Source organism: Bos indicus x Bos taurus, chromosome 24 (genome assembly GCF_003369695.1).
Source record: "Bos indicus x Bos taurus breed Angus x Brahman F1 hybrid chromosome 24, Bos_hybrid_MaternalHap_v2.0, whole genome shotgun sequence".
Lineage (NCBI taxonomy): Eukaryota > Metazoa > Chordata > Mammalia > Artiodactyla > Bovidae > Bos > Bos indicus x Bos taurus.
This window is the reverse complement of record NC_040099.1, coordinates 40151799-40171063: the sequence shown is the minus strand read 5'-3', so window position 1 is coordinate 40171063 and position 19265 is coordinate 40151799. Positions and strand designations below refer to the sequence as shown.

Sequence of the window (19265 nt, the reverse complement as noted above, 5' to 3'; positions counted from 1 at the left end):
TAAGTATTGTGATGGGAGTTGGAACTTTATCAGACTTGAAAAATCCTAAGTCTAGTGGGGAGCTATATAGGATGGTGTACCAGGGAAGCACATGTGTGTTCAGGGCATTAGGGTCTGAATAACACAGGGTAGCATCCGGGGTTACATGGTCACCAAGCAGCCATGTGGTATTAGGCAAATTTATTAACCTCGCCTAGCTGCTATTTCCTCATTCGTAAAATGGACATAAGTATATGTGTACACTAGGCCTTTCTGAAAAATAAATGGGATAACAAATTCAAAGTTCTAGACAGTAAAGAAATGGTAGCAATTATAATTGCTAGCAATAAGAGCAGTAATTTATATTATTTTTCTGTATCAATACTGTCCAATATAAATGCAAGCCATGCATGTAATTGAAAATTTTGTAGTAGCCACCTTTTAAAAATTATAAAGAAATGGATGCTGCTGCTGCTGCTGCTAAGTCACTTCAGTTGTGTCCGACTCTGTGTGACCCCATAGACGGCAGCCCACCAGGCTCCCCCGTCCCTGGGATTCTCCAGGCAAGAACACTGGAGTGGGTTGCCATTTCCTTCTCCAATGCATGAAAGTGAAGAGTGAAAGTGAAGTCACTCAGTCGTATCCGACTCTTAGCGACCCCATGGACTGCAGCCTACCAGGCTCCTCCATCCATGGGATTTTCCAGGCAAGAGTACTGGAGTGGGGTGCCATTGCCTTCTCCAAGAAATGGATGAAATACGTGTTAATAACACATTGTATTTAACTCAATATATAGAAAGTGTTATTTTATCATGTAATCAAATTTTCAAAGTGCTAATGAGATGATTGCTTTCTTTTTTTAATAATGAGTCTTCAAAATGCAGTGCATCTTTTATCAGATCAGATCAGTCGCTCAGTCGTGTCTGACTCTTTGCGACCCCATGAATCGCAGCACGCCAGGCCTCCCTGTCCATCACCAACTCCCAGAGTTCACTCAGACTCATGTCCATCGAGTCAGTGATGCCATCCAGCCATCTCATCCTCTGTCGTCCCCTTCTCCTCTTGCCCCCAATCCCTCCCGGCATCAGAGTCTTTTCCAGTGAGTCAACTCTTCGAATGAGGTGGCCAAAGTATTGGAGTTTCAGCTTTAGCATCAGTCCTTCCAAAGAAATCCCAGGGCTGATCTCCTTCAGAATGGACTGGTTGGATCTCCTTGCAGCCCAAGGGACTCTCAAGAGTCTTCTCCAACACCACAGTTCAAAAGCATCAATTCTTCGGCGCTCAGCCTTCTTCACAGTCCAACTCTCTTGGTCATAACTTTCCTTCCAAGGAGTAAGCATCTTTTAATTTCATTGCTGCAGTCACCATCTGCAGTGATTTTGGAGCCCAGAAAAATAAAGTCTGACAGTGTTTCCACTGTTTCCCCATCTGTTTCCCATGAAATGATGGGACCGGATGCCATGATCTTTGTTTTCTGAAGGCATCTTTTATAGCCTATCCTAGGGCTTCCTAAGTGACTCAGTGGTAAAGAATCAGCCTGCAATGCAGAAGGCACAAGAGACCCAGGTTCAATCCCTTGGTAGGGAAGATCCCCTGGAGAAGGAAATGACAGCCCACTCCAGTATTCTTGCCTGGGAAATCCCATGGACAGAGGAGCCTGGTGGGCTACAGTCCATGGGGTTGCAGAAGAGTCTGACACAACCTAGTGACTAAACAACAACAATAATTAGGATGCTAAATTTTCATCAGAAATACATGATCTACATTTAGGTTACATAAAATTTAGTGTTGAAGAAGTGGATTCATACACCCAAGTTTTTCAAACACATTTACAAGTTTTCCTTTATGTACATCCAGCCTGACATAGCTGTGTGATTTATGGTAAATTATATCATCTTCCTAAGTCTTAGATTTCTCAGCAAATAGAAAAATAAATTTTTCACCAAATAGAAAAATGTTAGTGCTTCCCTTCTGTGTTTGTTATGAAGGTTAATTCATTTATTCCACATTTTGCCTGTAATGTGACAGACACAAGCTGACGGGTGTGTGCCCTGCAAAGTGTGCCACACACAGTGTGCTTGGGGCTGAGATATTTCGTGATGTTTTTCTTACATGATTATGCCATCGGACAGAGTGTGCATTTTCTAAGCCTAAGCATTCCTAAATAGTACACATCATGGGATATCTTGTCAGTGAACATATTACAAATTTTAAATGAAGTGAATATTGACAGCTGTGGTATGAATATCAATTCAACCTTTCTTGGACTCGTTAAATTGCATCACTTAGACAAGGTGAGGGACTTTGTAGCTTTAAACATCAATATTCTGGCTGGAGATGAAACTGCAACCTCAGCCCTGAATGCCTGAGTCAAACAACTCAGGTCTTAGAATAAGAAATATTTCATTAAATCATGAACTATAATATTAGTTATCTAATTAACTAATATTATAAACTATAATATTAGTTATCTACATGGCTATAACTCAACTTAAAATAATTTATATATGATTGGAATGAGCAAATGGCTAAATCACTTTTGAAATCTTTTTTGCATGTTTTTTAATGAAGTTTGGTTGATATACATTGGCAGCTCATTTTAAAAATTTCAAGGAATTCATGAAATTGGTTAAGCTCATTTGCAGATTATTACCTTAATAGTTTCAGTACATTTTTTTGTCTATGATGGTTCCTTGCACCAACCTTATGTTGACTCACTCAGAAAAAGAGTAAATTTTTAAAGTTATTGCAAAGCAATCATTTTGTTTTCATTTTCCGATTTGAAACACGAATGTGTAAGATTTCTCCTTTGGGGATTAAGGGACTATATATGAGCCATATCCATAAATAGGCACAAATATGTCTTCTGTGTGTGTTAGCCTGTGAATGTCATGGCCAAGGCTCCCTTTCTGCCGTCTGTCACCCGGAAACTGGACTCTGTGAGTGCAAACCACACGTGACCGGACAGCGGTGTGACCAGTGCTTGGTAAGATGCCTCCAGGTCCTTGAGTACAGTTCATGTGTGCATCAGTGTTGACGTCTGGAACTGGTTCAGATGAAATGGATCATGACTGCCAGAAAGAGTGGGTGCCTGCAGCACGGTGGTGGGAGCTGCTGTGCACCCATGTCTGGAGAGTGTGTATCAGTTCTGAGGGTGGTGGGATGATGTCACGAGTCCTTTGTGAGCTTGTGACACACGCAGGTGCTGATTTGGGAAATGTTCTAGTAGATATTTTGTTTTTGTCATTCAGTCTCTAAGTCATGTCCGACTTTTTGCCACCCCATGGACAGCAGCATGCCAGGCTCCTCTGTCCTCTGCTATCTCCCAGAGTTTGCTCAAACTCATGTCCACCAAGTCGGTGGTTAGTAGGTTGCTGCTATTGCTAAGTTGCTTCAGTCGTGTCTGACTTGGTGCAGCCCCATGGATAGCAGCCCACCAGGCTCCTCTGTCCCTGGGATTCTTCAGGCAAGAATACTGGAGTGGGTTGCCATTTCCTTCTCCATTAGTAGTTACTGCTGCTGCTGCTGCTGCTAAGTCACGTCAGTCGTGTCTGACTCTGTGAGACCCCACAGATGGCAGCCTACCAGGCTCCACTGTCCCTGGGATTCTCCAGGCAAGAATACTGGAGTTAGTAGTTACTAGTCACTGACTAAAATCTGTTCTATCTTCTTCCGCTCTGCCCCCATGAAACAGTACGGCTACTATGGGCTGGAGACGGGGCTCGGGTGCCTGCCCTGTAACTGCAGTGCCAGCTCCCTGTCGGATGACTGCACACCAGAAGGCCACTGTCTCTGCGTCCCGGGTGTGGCCGGGGAGAAGTGCGACAGGTGTGCCCGTGGCTTCTATTCCTACCAGGACGGCGGCTGTACACGTAAGCGCTGGGATTCAGCATTTCAGACTTCCCTAGAAAAGTGCCTAAACTTTTCTTGGAACTCTCCTTCGGCTTCAGACTAATTCTGTTAAATTCCTTTACGTTTTTTCTTCACATGTAGGAATTCATTCCTTGTTTTCTGTTTCCTGATCCCTGTTCTGGAAAGTCCATAAGCCTTGGTCAGGCTGTACTAACTGTGTGAGCTTAGGCTAATGACTTGCCTTAGCTTTGGTCTCCTCATCCGTAAAGTGGAGGAGCCGATTAGACTCCATCCAGGAGTTACTGTTAAGGTGGTACTTAGAGTCCTTGGCACAGTGACTGGCACACAGAGGCTCAGTAAGCCTTAGCTGTCTGCTTTCCCCACCTGTGGAGGCCTTGCCTGGCCTTCTCTCTGTTTCTCCGATGCCTCCTGATCATCTCTCATGCAACAGCCTGTCATGAGACATGGTGGGGTCCTGGGGATCATGAGGTCTCTTCAGGAGCTACAGGAGTGGTTGAGATTATTAACACAGGCAGACACTGCAGCAGCAGCATCTCTGACTCCTTTGGTTGACCCGACGGTCCTGATCCCTAACAAGACTCCATATCTCTTGTAGCCTGCGACTGCGCTCATACCCAGAACACCTGTAACCCGGAGACCGGGGAGTGTGTGTGCCCGCCTCACACTCGGGGTGCAGCGTGCGAGGAGTGTGCAGACGGACACTGGGGCCACGACCTAGAGCTTGGATGCCAGGTGTGCGCTGCCACCGCATGTTTTCCCCACTGAGAACCACTTTGCTGGGTCCGGTTTCGTTCTGTTTCTTTTATCTGTGTGCTTAATTTTACCCTGTTGAGTGGCTTCATGGTTTCTAGTCATAACTCAGCACCCATGGTGGGAATCAAAGTGGAAGAAGTGACATCCTTAAAACGCAATATTCTAAATTTTCTTCAAGAGCCTACCTTTGAGAAATTGACAGCTTAGTAGATCAAAATTTTATTTTACTGCCTTTTAAATATATTCTGCAATATACGCTATCTTCCAGGAGAAGGACATAAAGTGCTTTCCTGGGGCAGGGCACATATGTCTCGTCTTCCATGGTTCTATTTTTCTGTGTTACTTTTGTCTGTTAAATGTAGAGTTTGCGTTTTGAAAACAGAGGGAACATTACTCGTCTTCTAACATGATTTTGCTGGACTGCTTTGACCTACTAAGTAGATTGAATTTCAGTCCACAACTGTGGCCCAGCATGCAGGGGTTCGACGATGTCCAGCAATGTGGGTCCTGTCTCTTGATGGCTTGTGTCGTGAGTTCCAAAAGCAGCAGTGAGAGAGGTCCGTTTGATTGTATGGTTTCTCCAGGTTTCCTGTCGTCCCTGTCTGTACACATTGTGAAAATGTAAAAGCTACCTTTTGATTTATTTCACTGTTGTCTCTTCCAGGCCTGTAATTGCAGTAGTGTGGGGGCAGCCAGCCAACGGTGTGATGTAGTCACCGGCCACTGCCGGTGTAAGCCTGCCTTCGGTGGACGGACCTGCGAGCAGTGCTCCCCAGGGTACAAAGGCTTCCCCGACTGCATGGCCTGTGACTGTGACCCGAGAGGGACCCTGGCCGACACCTGCGACCAGGAGCAGGGTCTCTGCAGCTGTGCCCAGGAAACCGGAGCCTGCTCTTGCAAGGTACTGGCCTCGACCCCACTTCCTTTCCACCCTCTCACTCATCATCATGACTTCGGGGCTTTCACTATTTAAATAAGCACCTGGCTTCTAGATGCTTCTCTTAATGAGTTTGCACCGCCTTCTGTGTCTGAGGTTAAATTCTGTGTGTGCTCTTCTAGAGTGATGGATGATGCTTTAGATGGAATTTGTACAGTTTATTACAAGTGTCAGATGATGGAACTGATTTGAAAAACATGCCGAGTTTTCTATCATGTGTCCCGGTTGGCTGAGTAGCCAGTCTGTCTTGAATATACAGATAAAATAGATAACAGGGCTTCAGGAGAATGTGTGGTTGTACAGCTGGTAAGTAACTCTTCTCTTGCGCCTGCTGGGCAGACTGGAGGAAATTTGCATCGATTATTTTCCCAGGAGGTTAGATTTCAACATCGTACCTAGCTCTGTGAATTTTCATTCGTTTTCCCATTGTGCTTTGTTACCAGAAGGTCCTTGACCACTTTTCTGGTCCTTTCCTTGGGCCCAGGAGATGAAAGCCTGGTCCTGGGCTGATTGATGGTGGGGGATGAGGGAGGGGAAACTCGAGTGGGTCGGGGGTGTTGGGATTCTCAGTGGATCTGTGCTTGGTTCCCCGCATCTGTGGCCTCAGTTCTCACCACAGACGGCCAGTGCAGGACAACCGGCCCAAGGCTCTTTGCCTGACTACTCAACCAGTCCCATGGGGACTCACTTCAGGAGGATCCGGGCCCCCTCCTGGAGACTCACTAGGGTGTCTACATTTTCCTGAAGCTTCTGAGATGATTCAGATGATTAGCTGAGCTTGGGAATCACTGATTCTGAGAGAACTGATGCTCAGAGTGGTTGAGGAGCCAGCCTAAGAAGCAGCTGGTTCATCCATGCCTGTTCATCCAAAACGGTTTCTGTGTTTGGTTCCATTTCCGTTTGTTCAGAAACCGTGTCTCCTTTTCTCAAGTAGAAGTGAGTGTATGGCTTTGTCCCCTTTAGGAAAACGTCGCTGGGCCTCAGTGCGGTGAGTGCCGAGCCGGCACCTTTGCTCTGGACAAGGCGGACCCTCGGGGATGCACGCCCTGCTTCTGCTTCGGGCTGTCGCAGCTGTGCTCAGAGGCCCAGGGCTACGTGAGGACGCCAGTGAGTCACACGCGCATTAAGTGTTCTGTTTTTAACCCTCTACCATTGGGAGCTGGGTCCAGGTGGGAGAGACAGTTAAGTACTTGTGTTGCATTTTCCTCTTACTGCGTCAGAAATTCTTGGAAGCTAATTTGAGATCATTAAGAATCAGAACTCTAGGATTTCCCTGGTGATCCAGTGGCTAAAGACTCCGAGCGCCCAGTGCAGGGGGCCAGGTTTGATCCCTGGTCAGGGAACTAAATCCCGCATGTCACAGTAAAGATTCCACGTCCAAGCGCCCAGTGCAGGGGGCCAGGTTTGATCCCTGGTCAGGGAACTAAATCCCGCATGTCACAGTAAAGATTCCACAAGCTGCAATTAAGACCTGCGAGGCCTAAAAAATAAAAGCCTCAGAGCCCTGCCTTTGCTGTCAAGGAAGTAAACAGAGCAGAAACCAAGATGTTGGTGTCGCTGTGTGCTAACCTGCCCACAGCTTTAGTTGGAAGATGAAGTTGCAGTATCTCAGTGGTCTCCTTCATGTCGCTGAACATTGCCCAGTATAGCACTTTCAGTTCATTTTAGTCCAGCTGTTTAAGTTTAAAAGAAAAGCCTTTCTTATTCCTGTTTGAGTAATGAAGCCATCTCACCTGAAACAGCGAAGCCTCTGACGGTCTGAGGTGCAGAGTTCATTCACGTTCTGTGTCCTCCCCTCCCTGACTAGGTGACGCTGGGCTCAGATCAGCCTCTGCTGCGTGTGGTTTCTCAGAGTAACCTCAAGGGCACAACCGAGGGGGTGTACTACCAGGCCCCCGATGTCCTGCTGGACGCCGTGACCGTCAGGCAGCAGGTCCACGCGGAGCCGTTTTACTGGCGGCTGCCCGGACAGTTTCAGGGAGACCAGGTGAGACAAGCACCCAGCCTAGAGCCCCGTCCACCTTTCCTGGGGGCAGAAGTGCCGGTGGAAGTCACAAGGGCCTGGGTTGGCCTATTCCTAACAGAGTGGGTATTAGTCTCCTCTTCTTCGAGGGGATGGAGTGATTAACACTTAGAAAAAGTCCTCCAGGTGAATGGTTCTTTTACCATTTTCATTAATTTTAAGGGGTTTCCCTGGTGGCTCAGATGGTAAAGAATCTGCGTGTGATTCAGGAGACCCAGGTTCAATCCCTGCATCAGAAAGATCCCCTGGAGAAGGGAATGGCTACCCAGTCTAGTGTTCTTGCCTGGAGAATCTCCATGGACAGAGGAGTCTGGCAGGCTACAGTCCATAGGGTCACAAACGACTTAGCACACACACACATCAATTTTTAAAAGTCTTTTCAAGTGAAAGTCGTATTCCTTTTCTCCCTTTTAAAGCAATCACTCAACAAACATTTATTTATTTTTTTTTACTAATAGAGGCTCAGTACAAGCCTGGGTGCTATGGCCTAGGAGGGTCTTCTCAAGAATTTGTCACCTATTTGGGGGAAAGAAAAGAAACGAAGACATGGTTTGCATTTTTGCTTATATAAATACATGAGTCGATGTGTGAATTCAACCTGATTTTTGAAACTTGGAAATATGTTCTCCAGTGGTTATAGATCATGTTTAATTCAAGGAGCTTGAAAATCATTAGAATGATTATCACATTGCTTTGTCACTTTGGAGCTCACCTTTGTTGGCATCATTAAGAGAAAACACTGGGGGGTGATGGGTTTGACTGTGACTTTGATGGTGGTGGTGGTGGTTTCAAAGGTGTACTTATCCCCAACTTATCAACTTGTATTCAATACATAAATGCAGCTTTTTGCAGCCAAACACACCTTTATAAAGTGGTTTTAATATCATATATGAAACGAGTCGCCAGCCCAGGTTCAATGCACAATACTGGGTGCTTGGGGCAGTGCACTGGGATGACCCAGAGGGATGGTACGGGGAGGGAGGAGGGAGGAGGGTTCAGGATGGGGAACACGTGTATACCTGTGGCAGACTCATGTTGATATATGGCAAAACCAATACAATATTGTAAAGTTAAAAAATAAAATTAAAAAAAGGAAAAAAAATAAAGTGGTTTGTAAAACTTTTAAAGGATTGCGTACTTAACCACAGCTTGGATCAACTTAAGAATCCAGAACTAAGTAGAATTAGAAGGCAGCACATGTCAAACAACATATTACACTCAACGTGATGTATTTTTAAAGATTTCCTTCAAATGGCAGCAGGCTTATGCTGAAATATCTTTAAACCAAGGCTATGTCAGAGACGTAAACAGCACTTCTCTCCGACAGCTCCTGGCCTACGGCGGCACACTGCGCTACAGCGTGGCCTTCTATGCTTCCGATGGGATCGGCACCTCCAACCTGGAACCCCAGGTGCTCGTCAAAGGAGGCCGGACCAGGAAGCAGGTCATCTACGTGGACGCGCCGGCCCCCGAGAACGGAGTGAGGCAGGAGCAGGAAGTGGGGATGACAGAGGTGACTGAGTGCTCTTTCCACATACAGTCCTTGGGCTGGGAACTCTGCATGTAATGAAATCATGAAGCTGCTATAAATAAGAGAGAGTGAAGAAGGCTTTGGGTCAAAATTCCATTGGGTTTAGCAAGGTTTCTAAAAGGATTCAGATCTCTATTCTCAAGAAAGGCATATGAGGCTCATGTTCATTTAGTGCGAATGCAGCTTAAATCCTTTATCTGAATACAGGAGTCTCAGCCTACGGAGTCTCAGCCTATGAATGTAATGGTTCTGGGTTTTTGGATGCCCTTGAATTTGGGACGTGTGTGTTCCTTCCTCCAGGAGAGGTTTACTGATTGTTCTCTGTGTGGCTGGCCCCGGCGGAGGTGTTACGAGGTTGTTGATAAATGAGGTGGTGGGACTACTGCGCCCAGCAAGTGACAGGAGAGCTTCCATAGTTAAATTTAAGGTCACACACAGAGCTGGGCTTACTGCTGGAGAAATCTCTAAAGGAATTAAGTTCATGTGCCTCTGATGATCTGTACCCTAACTTTAGTTGAATGTGCTTCTCATCCGCAGAGTTTTTGGAAATATTTTAACTCTGTTTCTGAAGAACCTGTCACACGTTCAGATTTTATGTCTGTTCTTAGCAACATTGAGTACATTCTCATCAAAGCCTCTTATGGCCAAGGATTACAGCAAAGCAGGTACTTGGAAATTTCTAGAATTTTTAATGTATCTTTCTTATTTGAAAGCAAACCTTAAGGACTTGGTTCACTTCATCTCCCATTACCCCATGTTGTTAATATATATATCTCTGTTCCTCACCAAAATCTTATTAAATATTAATGTTATTATGAAGTATGTGAAAATGACATAGATTATCCATCTCCTATAGTAATGTGGATATAGCTTGTAAGTACACGAGGATGATACCTTCCATATAAACAGCAAAGCAGTTCTACCGTTTTCTGCCCTTCAACTGCAAGGCCCGTTCTTTGTCACAGTGTATCAGGAATGTCATCCCTTGCTCATTTAGTATCACGATGCTATCCCCTAAAGACTCATTTAGTATCACGATACTATCCCCTAAAGACTCATTTAGTATCACAATGCCATCCCCTAAAGACTCATTTAGTATCACAATGCCATCCCCTAAAGACTCATTTAGTATCACGATGCCATCCCCTAAAGACTCATTTAGTATCACGATGCCATCCCCTAAAGACTCATTTAGTATCACGATACTATCCCCTAAAGAAAGCCACCCAAGTTATGGCCAGACTAGTCCTTCAAGTTCTTGCAGGTACGCTTTCTCTAACATTGTTCTTACGTTCTGAAAATCTGGCCGAGGACTTTCCCTGTGAAATGACTAATGTGCTTTTTGTGTGTTTTTACCCATTTCCTTTATAACTGTGAATGGCAACGACCCTCCACCTGGCAGGAAAGTTCTGGTTCTCTAGGTGCGCCAACATGATTGTGTAATGTGCTGTTTCTGAAAGCTCTCTTTGTAAATATTAGTGCCTGCTTTCACACTTCTTAACCCAATGGTTTCACAGAATCTCAAATATTTCAATGGAGGTCGGCAGAAAGGCGGAAGAGTTACACGCAGGCAGGGAGGTGGCCCTCCTGTTAGAGAAGTGCGTCTGTCCTCCAGGCACGGCTGGACTCTCGTGTCAGGTAGGAGATGGTGGTTGAAGCCCGGCTCCTGGTTTGGGGTTGAAATATGCTTGTTACAGCAGCTCTGAGTGATGACTAGCGCTGTGCATTTCTGTTATGTCATTTTTTCCCCCTTTTAAAAACTACTTGTGGTAGGATAGGCATTTATCATCTTGACTATTTCTAAAGCGTGCAGTTCAGTAGTTCACTCATGCTGCTGTGCAACCAACCTTCAGAATTCTTCATCTTATAAAACTGAAAACTCTGTACCCATTAAACACTTACCCCTATACCCACCCCCAGACTCACCCTTCTACTTTCTGTCTTATGAAACTGCTGCTCTAGGCCCTTGATATAAGTGGAGTCATGCAGTATTTATCTTTTGGTGACTGGCCAATTTCACAGGGCATGATGCCCTCAAGATTCATCTATGTTGTAGGCCGTGTCAGAGTCTGCTTCCTTCTTAAGGTTGAATCACATTCCACTGGCTGGATGAACCACATTGTGTTTATCCATCCATCCATTAGCGGACATTTGAGTTGCTTTCACCTTTGGCTATTGTCAGTAATGCTGCTACAAACATGGGTGTACAAATGTGGCCAAGACCCTGGATTCAGTTCTTTGGGGTTTATACCCAGAAGCAGAACTGCTGCATCATGCGATAACGCTTTAGCTTTTTGATGACCCACCATACTAACCATCATTTTGCTTCCCACAGTGACACACTTCTTTGTTCCCACCAGCAGAGCCGCAGCATTCCAGTTTCTCCACCTCCCCGCCAACACTTACTATTTTCTGTTTTTTTTTGTTGTTTTTTTGATAGTAACCATGGGAGCTGGCATCTCATGGTGGTTTTGATTTGCACTTCCGTGATGATTAGTGATGCTGAGCATCCTTTCATGTGCCAGTCATCTAGGCATCTTCTCTGGAGAAATGTGTATTCAAATCGTCTGCCCATTTCTTAATCGGGTGTTTTTTGTTCACTTCCTTCCCTTTTGCCTCCCTCCAGGACTGCGCTCCTGGTTACCACAGAGGGAAGCTTCCGGAAGGTGATGGCAGGAGACCACGCCCTCTGCTGGCCCCATGTGTGCCCTGCAATTGCAATAACCACAGTGACACCTGTGACCCGGAAACTGGGAAGTGTCTGGTACGCTGGTTTGTGTGGGTGCTTGTCTGACACTCAAAATTACAGCGGACTCTGAGTGTCTACTTTTCTGGTTTGAAATCACACCAGTTCCTTGATTTAGAGTATTTAAATTTAGCTAAATGTAAGGTATACAAATATTTCCTTCAGAAAGGTCTAGCTAAGTGGCCTGACATGTTTGGTGGAAATTCTTTTATAAATTCTTTGAATTTGTTTATGGGTATCAATTTGGAAATGAGTTAAGTGTCTTTTGTTTTTACCTGCAGTAGAGGTGGTACATGAGAACTTTCTGTCATAGAATTTGAAGGGTCACCTGGATGTTTTTAGATAAGTTAAGGCCAAAGTTGAAAATATATTTCTCTATGTAAGGTATTGCTTTCTCCTTGCCTTTGTTAAAAAGTACATGTTTTCCTGGAGGTCTTAGTGTGCATTTGCTTCCTGGCTCTCTCCCCCTAGACCATCAGTGACATAAGGAGAGCTCTGACCGCTGAAAAGGACCAAGAGCCTCAGACAGAAAGCTTGTGACCTTGACTGAAGACAAACTCTTGTGTCCAGGGTTTTGCTTTAGCCAACAAGATCTTATTGATAACACAGAATAATCTGATATTTTTTCCCTACTCCTGAAATCTCATTCTTTATAATAACTCTTGTGGGAACATTGGTTCCCTGTCTAAATTGTGCCAAGACTGACTTGATGCAGGCAAAATAGCTCATTCAAGGAAAATGAGCTGCCCACCAAGACCCACCAAAGGCTCCTAGATCCTGGCTGTAGCCTCATCACAGGAACCAGGGCTCCCACAGCAGATCTGTCTTCCTCTTCTTTTATTGGGAAGCATCTTTCGTATGTGGAATTTAAAGGCAGTCTTCCCTGGGAAAACTGTTAAACCATAGCCATGCACAGGTGAATTTAAAAGCTGAAATGCTGCATGGATTTCCTCAGTTAAAAAGATGTGTGTTCACCTTTGCTGACTCCATTAGATATCTGGGATTAAAGAATTGTTCCAGTCATTCAAGTAAAAATGAAGATGCAGATAGCTACAACACTATTAAAAAATTTATTCATTCTAATCAGTTCATGCCCCAGGCAAAAGTAAAGTCCTAATACTGAAAACGAGAAAATCTCATTTAAGGATTTAAGGAGAATTGATTTCAGGTAACTTCAGGCAAGATGTAATTAGCTAGGAAGGTCCCTTGGCCCATCACAGAGACAAAGGTCATGTGGATAGTTGGGGAAATTCATGGTTCTTTCGCAATGCATCTTTCCTTGGGGAACTAATCATTTAACAAGATTAGGTACTCCTAGGGGCACTGAATCAGAGAAGGCAATGGCAACCCACTCCAGTACTCGTGCCTGGGAAATCCCATGGACAGAGGAGCCTGGTAGGCTACAGTCTATGGGGTCGCGAAGAGTCGGACACGACTGAGTGACTTCACTTTCACTTTTCACTTTCTCATGAACTGGAAGAGGAAATGGCAACCCACTCCAGTGTTCTTGCCTGGAGAATCCCAGGGACGGGAGCCTGGTGGGCTACCGTCTATGGGGTCGTGCAGAGTCAGACACGACTGACGTGACTTAGCAGTGGCAGCAGTAGGGGGACTGAATGGGCTTCCCAGGTGGTGCTAGTGGTAAAGAACCTGCTGCCAACGCAAGAGATGTGGGTTCGATCCCTGGGTCAGGAAGATCCCCTGCAGGAGGGCATGGCAGCCACTCCAGTATTCTTGCCTGGAGAATCCCCTGGGAGGAGCCTGGCGGGCTACAGTCCATCAGGTCACAAAGAGTCAGACATGATTCAGTGACTCAGCATGCACACACATGTTGGATGAATGCAGTCTTACAATGAATGAAGGCCACAGAGCTGCCAGTGTTGAGGAATTTTAAAGTATGACAAAAAATGCTCATCCTCCCTTGAGAATTAAAAAAAACTGTCAACTGATATGAATTGCGGTGTTGCTGGGCTGTCCCCAGGTGAGAAGGTGTTCTAACAGTTTCCTGTTGTTTTCTTCTCCTTTTGAAACGTGGGGTCCCAGAACTGTGGCCACAACACCACTGGCGACCACTGTGACACTTGTGCCCCTGGGTACTATGGGAAGGTGACCGGCTCGGCCAGTGACTGCTCTCCGTGCACCTGTCCTCACAGCCTGCCTGCCAGGTGAGCACACAGGTGTGCTGGCATGCCTCTGCCGCCCACCGCTGAAGCTGGATTGCTTCCATGGTCAGCTTCACTTTCCAGGGTTTCCATGGGATCCATCTTAGCGGATACTCTTCGTGTGTCCAGAAAAGCTAATTTTAAGAAAAAAGTGTTCATTCTCCCAGTATTCAAAGAGAATCTTTGCAAAAACAAAGTATCTGTGTGTTAGAATGAAACTAATAAAAGGAGGTTCAGGTTTTGTTTCTTTAAGACTAATTTTAGCCTCCCACCTCCATGTACAGTGTGCCCAGAGATGAATTATTATTAATTTTATGAAGAATGTTATGCAGAATTCAGTTCCTATTTAATGTAAGGTGTTGGGATTAGAATGTATATATGCCAATGACTGATGAAGTTGAGAAAGGTTGCGTGGCGGTAAAATTTGGGCCAGGTTCCATCCTGTACACACGATGCTTGTACAGAATTATCTGAACACGTTAACAAAACCCAGAGATTTTTAGTGGAAATTGGAATATCTGGGGGTCCGTTTGGTTTCAATGAAAATTGTAATTCATAAATAACATTTTATTCTTGCTTAGAGTATTTGGTAAGGCATTGAACATGTATAGATCAAATACCAACTTTTGGTTTACCAAAAGGAAGTTTTCCTTTTAATTTGTTTGAATTTTGTCTCTTTGTTGTCTCCAAGTAAGTGTTGCTTGACGTTGAATGCCTAATGAGAGGCATTGTGTAAACTTCTCTTGCAAACTGTCAAGCATCTTAAAATTTAGTGCTTGCTATTGTTTACTATTATTTAACTTTTTGTATTAAATCTGTATATAAATGTTGAATCATTAATTCCACCCCTGTCATCTGAGTGTAGGAATACTTGCAAATGTGCATAAAGATGAGCACTGCTAATGTTGTTGTTCTTTAGTTGCTCAGTCATGTTCGACTCTTTGTGACCCCCTGGACTATAGCCTGCTAGGCCTCTCTGTCCATGGAATGCTCCAGGCAAGAATACTGGAGTGGGGTGGCATTTTCCTCTCCAGGGTATCTTTCCGACCCAGGAATGGAATCTGTGTTTCCTGCTTCACAGGTGGATTCTTTACTACTGAGCTACCTGGGAAGCCTGGCATTGCTTGCACTCACAAGAAATTGGAGGTGTGGAGCTGAAATATACCTTCAGGGGATTGATTAAATGCCTCAAGTGTCTTTTGGAAGACACCTAGAGTGAAATATTATACTAACACTGAGAAAAGACTAAGGCATATCTGTGTGTACAGACAGAGAAGGCAATGGCACCCCACTCCAGTACTCTTGCCTGGAAAATCCCATGGGCGGAGGAGCCTGGTAGGCTGCAGTCCATGGGGTTGCAAAGAGTCGTACATGACTGAGCAACTTCACTTTCACTTTTCACTTTCATGCATTGGAGAAGGAAATGGCAACCCACTCCAATGTTCTTGACTGGAGAATCCCAGGGACAGGGGAGCCTGGTAGGCTGCCATCTATGGGGTCGCACACAGTCAGACACGACTGAAGCGACTTAGCAGCAGCAGCAGCAGGAGCGGCAGCAGCAGCAGTGTGTACAGAATTGGAGAAATGCCAGTCAAATTATGAAATTGAATATATGATGTGATGCCCTTTGGGGAACGATTCGAATCCATATGTGTCTCCACATCCACAGCTCCATGGCTACACGTGCCTGGAATGTCAGGGTGGGCATTTCACCTTTCTGCTTTGCACAGTTCTGTACTGTTTGTGTATTTTACTTCTTCAATCACAGAAGGTCCACACCATCCCCACAACCTCCTTCACACTGGTAAATTAATAGCTACACAATTAGGAAGCGGCTGTGAGATTGTGAACATGCCGTGTGTGCTGTGCATCTGAGAAGCCCCCAGAGATGTGGCTTTTTTTCTATGAATACACATTTTGTGTTTCCACTGAAGTCTGTCTATTTAGTGCCAAAGGAGGAAAAAGGTCAGAAGTGAAGTGGGGCTCATAGCAACCAACTGACTCATGCTGGGAACTTCTCTTACCAGCCAGATACCCTGGCATTTTTTAGTGGCTTGCAGGTACCCAGCTGAGCCTCCAGTTGGTGACTTAAAATGTGGAGGCTAAAGTGGTTAGAAAAAAGGAATATACCAGAAGCTGAAGTCCCAGAGTGAGGGCTCAGCATCCGAATGGATTGTTCAGTTTTGAGAGGCTCCATCTTATTGCTACTAAAGCTCCTCACCTAACTCCCTACCTTAGGTCCAGTCACCCTCAAGCCCACCTTCACTCTCTGCTCTTTCCAGACTTCTCCCCCTGGCCTTTCACTGCAGTCGGGTGAATCCCCAGCACTCTTCCAGCTCACTTCTCCCTGCTGGTCCCACATTTGCTCATAGTCAGCTATGGTTCTCCAGCCACCCTTTCATCTAATCAGTCAGATAATTCACGCAAGTCTCAAACAAGCCCCTTTCCACTTGAGAAGCTTTCTCGTTCGGTGACTAATTGGTCGTCCTCTGTAAATGGGTCTCCATCCCCTCAACACTCATGTGGTTGTCACTGGATAGGCATCCGTGAATGTCTTCTGGACCCACTTGTATTGACTACATGGTTGTTTTGCTTCTGCCCAATAGAGTTTAAGCCCTAAAAAGCTTGCCCAGGTGTCCAGTTTGTAATTACTTATTTTTTAGAACAGTATCATGTACTCTTAAGAGTAATGAATACCCTAAGAAAGATCTGAAGTTGTATGTCTGAAAATTCAAAAAAATTCTTCTCTTCCAGCTACAGTCCCACTTGCATCTTGGAAGGCGATCATGATTTCCGCTGTGATGCCTGTTTTGTGGGTTATGAAGGACAGTATTGTGAAAGGTATGTCGCCTGCTCCTTTTATATGCACAGGACATATTTACAGAAGTGATGGGGAGTCGTTACCAGTTTGATAATGCAAAACCAGACCCCCTGGGTAATAAGCCAGGTAAAGGCACTTCCTTGTGACCATCTTGTCCTCCTTTGAGGGAATAGAGTGCAGAGGGAGGTGAGCGGACCTGTGTGCTCTACGCTTCACGGGGCAGAAGTGATGACTGTCCCTGGGTGGCTGCTCTGTGTGTTCACTCACTCACTGGTGTGGACCCTGCCTTCTGTCCTCCTGTCTCCTTCTGCAGGTGCTCATCCGGTTACTATGGGAACCCTCGGATGCCAGGCAGCACCTGCCAGAGGTGTGACTGCAGCCCGCACGGCTCTGTCCACAGCGACTGTGACCGTGGGTCCGGGCAGTGCATCTGCCGGCCGGGGGCCACAGGGCTCCGCTGCGGGGACTGTGAACCGAGGCACATTTTGGTGGAAAGCGACTGTGTGTGTGAGTGTCACCCCTCCAAAGGGCTAAGGAGGGTTTCTTTTCTTGGATGGTTTCCTGGTACCAAGTGGTGTCTGCAGGCTAAGCTCAAGGGCTAAGTTGCTCTGCGGCATGTGAGATCTTAGTTTCCTGCCCAGGGATTGAACCCGCATCTCCTGCATTGCAAGGTGGATTCTTAACCACTGGAGCCCCAGGGAAGTCCCTAGATGTTATTACAGGAAGGATGGGCACCCATGGGAACCCGGGCAGACTCTGCTGTAACTTGAACATCCTCTTTCTTGTAGCCTGTGATGACGACTGTGTGGGTGTCCTGCTGAATGACTTGGCCCACGTTGGGGATGCCATCCTGTCTGTGAACCTCACCAGCACCATCCCTCTCCCATATGGGGTTTTGTCAGACCTGGAAAATAGAACAAAGTCTCTCCGGGTAGGTACTGCAAATACAGCGATGGATAGAAGCGTATGTCACAGGAAGTTGAAGAGTTGGTTGGGACCCTAGGGGTCATTCCGTCTGTCCTCCGCCAGTGCAGGAGTCTCAGTCCCAGTGTCTGGTGCTGGGAGGTGCCCAGCCTTCTCCCTCTGAACCTGACCAAGAACTGCATCGTCCACATGATTACTGGTTTCACTGTGCAACAGCCCTGATTGTTCAAGACTTGATCCACAGATGCCTCCTGTGTATAAATTCTTCCTCTGTGCTCCTCCTGCTGCCTGTGGAAGAAGCCAAGGTCCACTCGCCCCTGTTGATAACAGGTCTTTGGACAGAAAGCAGCTCTCTTAATATAAACACAGAAAATGAATTGAGATGGCATTGTCTTTAATGTGCTGAATGAAGAGGAACTGTTTTCTTTCCATCAGTGTATTATTCTTAACTACAGTTGCAGGGCACAAAGGTTCCTCCTCCCTCGAAGACTATATAAAAATCTCTGGGGATAAATCATAGTTTTTGTTTAGTTAAAATCTGTGTTTTTGATCTGGGTCCAAAAGAGGATGGGAAGGTAAGAAATTGACTTGCTAGACAGCATTTTTTATTCTAATTGGGGGAAAAAAATGAATCTAAATTTGGCTCGAAGCCTATGCTTTAGAATTTGAGGTATTTAATTCACCGTGTCATGCCATAATGCCGATGTGTGTTCGTGTGTGCAATCCAGCTGCTTCAGTGATCCGCTCTTGTTAATATTGGTCCTTTCTCTATAGATTTAATGGAGTTAAGAAAGGTTAGGAAACTGTAAGAGATGTTTCTATGTTATTTTTCCTGAAATAGAACAAAATGTTTTCAAACATAAGGGGGAAAAAAAGAAAGAAATGTTGAAATTTCTTTTCCACTCACCAGAGATACAATCAATAAATACTACCTTCCATCAGTTTGGTTTCCAACTGTACAACTATATTTTTTACCATGTGAGATGAATACTTGATTTCAACTTTAACTCTTAAGTGATTTGCTCCCATTTAAAGCACTTTGTCAGCTCCTTTGTATGACTTTTTATGTTTATATAAAGGACTCAGGAGCTTGAGATTGTGAACCCTCAACTATTTCTTTTTCCACTGTTGACCTACATAGCGACTTGGGTAGGTTAATACCTGTCCTGACCATAGACAGTAATCTCACCCCTTCACAGGTTGTTATAAGGTCTGAGTAGCGTCACACAAATAAAGAAATTAGAGGAGTGTTGGCATAAATTAAGTGCTTAATTGTTGTAATTATAAAGGCTTTTCTTTGCTTAATACTTTTGTATTTTAGCTTAGTAAGCATTTTTTTAGGTGTTAGCAATTACAATTAAAATTTATGTGACTCTGCTGTTGAAATTCAGCCAGAGCCACCCAGGAACTGCAGCAGTTCTGCACGGCACACCAGGCTTCACGTTTATATATACATGGGAAATATAATGCACAAGACAACAGTCTGGAAACATGTTCTGTAATCCAAACTTCAGTG

At 45.1% G+C, this 19265-nt stretch overlaps 1 protein-coding gene across 3 annotated transcripts in view; it reads left to right on the top strand.

Annotated features, from left to right (window-relative positions):
* The window catches only part of LAMA1 (laminin subunit alpha 1), a 125691-nt gene that overhangs the window by 67212 nt on the left and 39214 nt on the right, over window positions 1-19265 (top strand). For all 3 annotated transcript variants that reach the window (XM_027526332.1, XM_027526331.1, XM_027526330.1), the window contains exons 20-33: window positions 2859-2965; window positions 3674-3851; window positions 4448-4584; window positions 5270-5506; window positions 6506-6649; window positions 7350-7529; window positions 8893-9078; window positions 9634-9761; window positions 10614-10734; window positions 11723-11860; window positions 13886-14007; window positions 16759-16845; window positions 17139-17332; window positions 17614-17756. In XM_027526332.1, coding sequence (XP_027382133.1) covers window positions 2859-2965; window positions 3674-3851; window positions 4448-4584; window positions 5270-5506; window positions 6506-6649; window positions 7350-7529; window positions 8893-9078; window positions 9634-9761; window positions 10614-10734; window positions 11723-11860; window positions 13886-14007; window positions 16759-16845; window positions 17139-17332; window positions 17614-17756 — 2102 coding nt within the window. The remainder of the gene's footprint in view (window positions 1-2858; window positions 2966-3673; window positions 3852-4447; window positions 4585-5269; window positions 5507-6505; window positions 6650-7349; window positions 7530-8892; window positions 9079-9633; window positions 9762-10613; window positions 10735-11722; window positions 11861-13885; window positions 14008-16758; window positions 16846-17138; window positions 17333-17613; window positions 17757-19265) is intronic.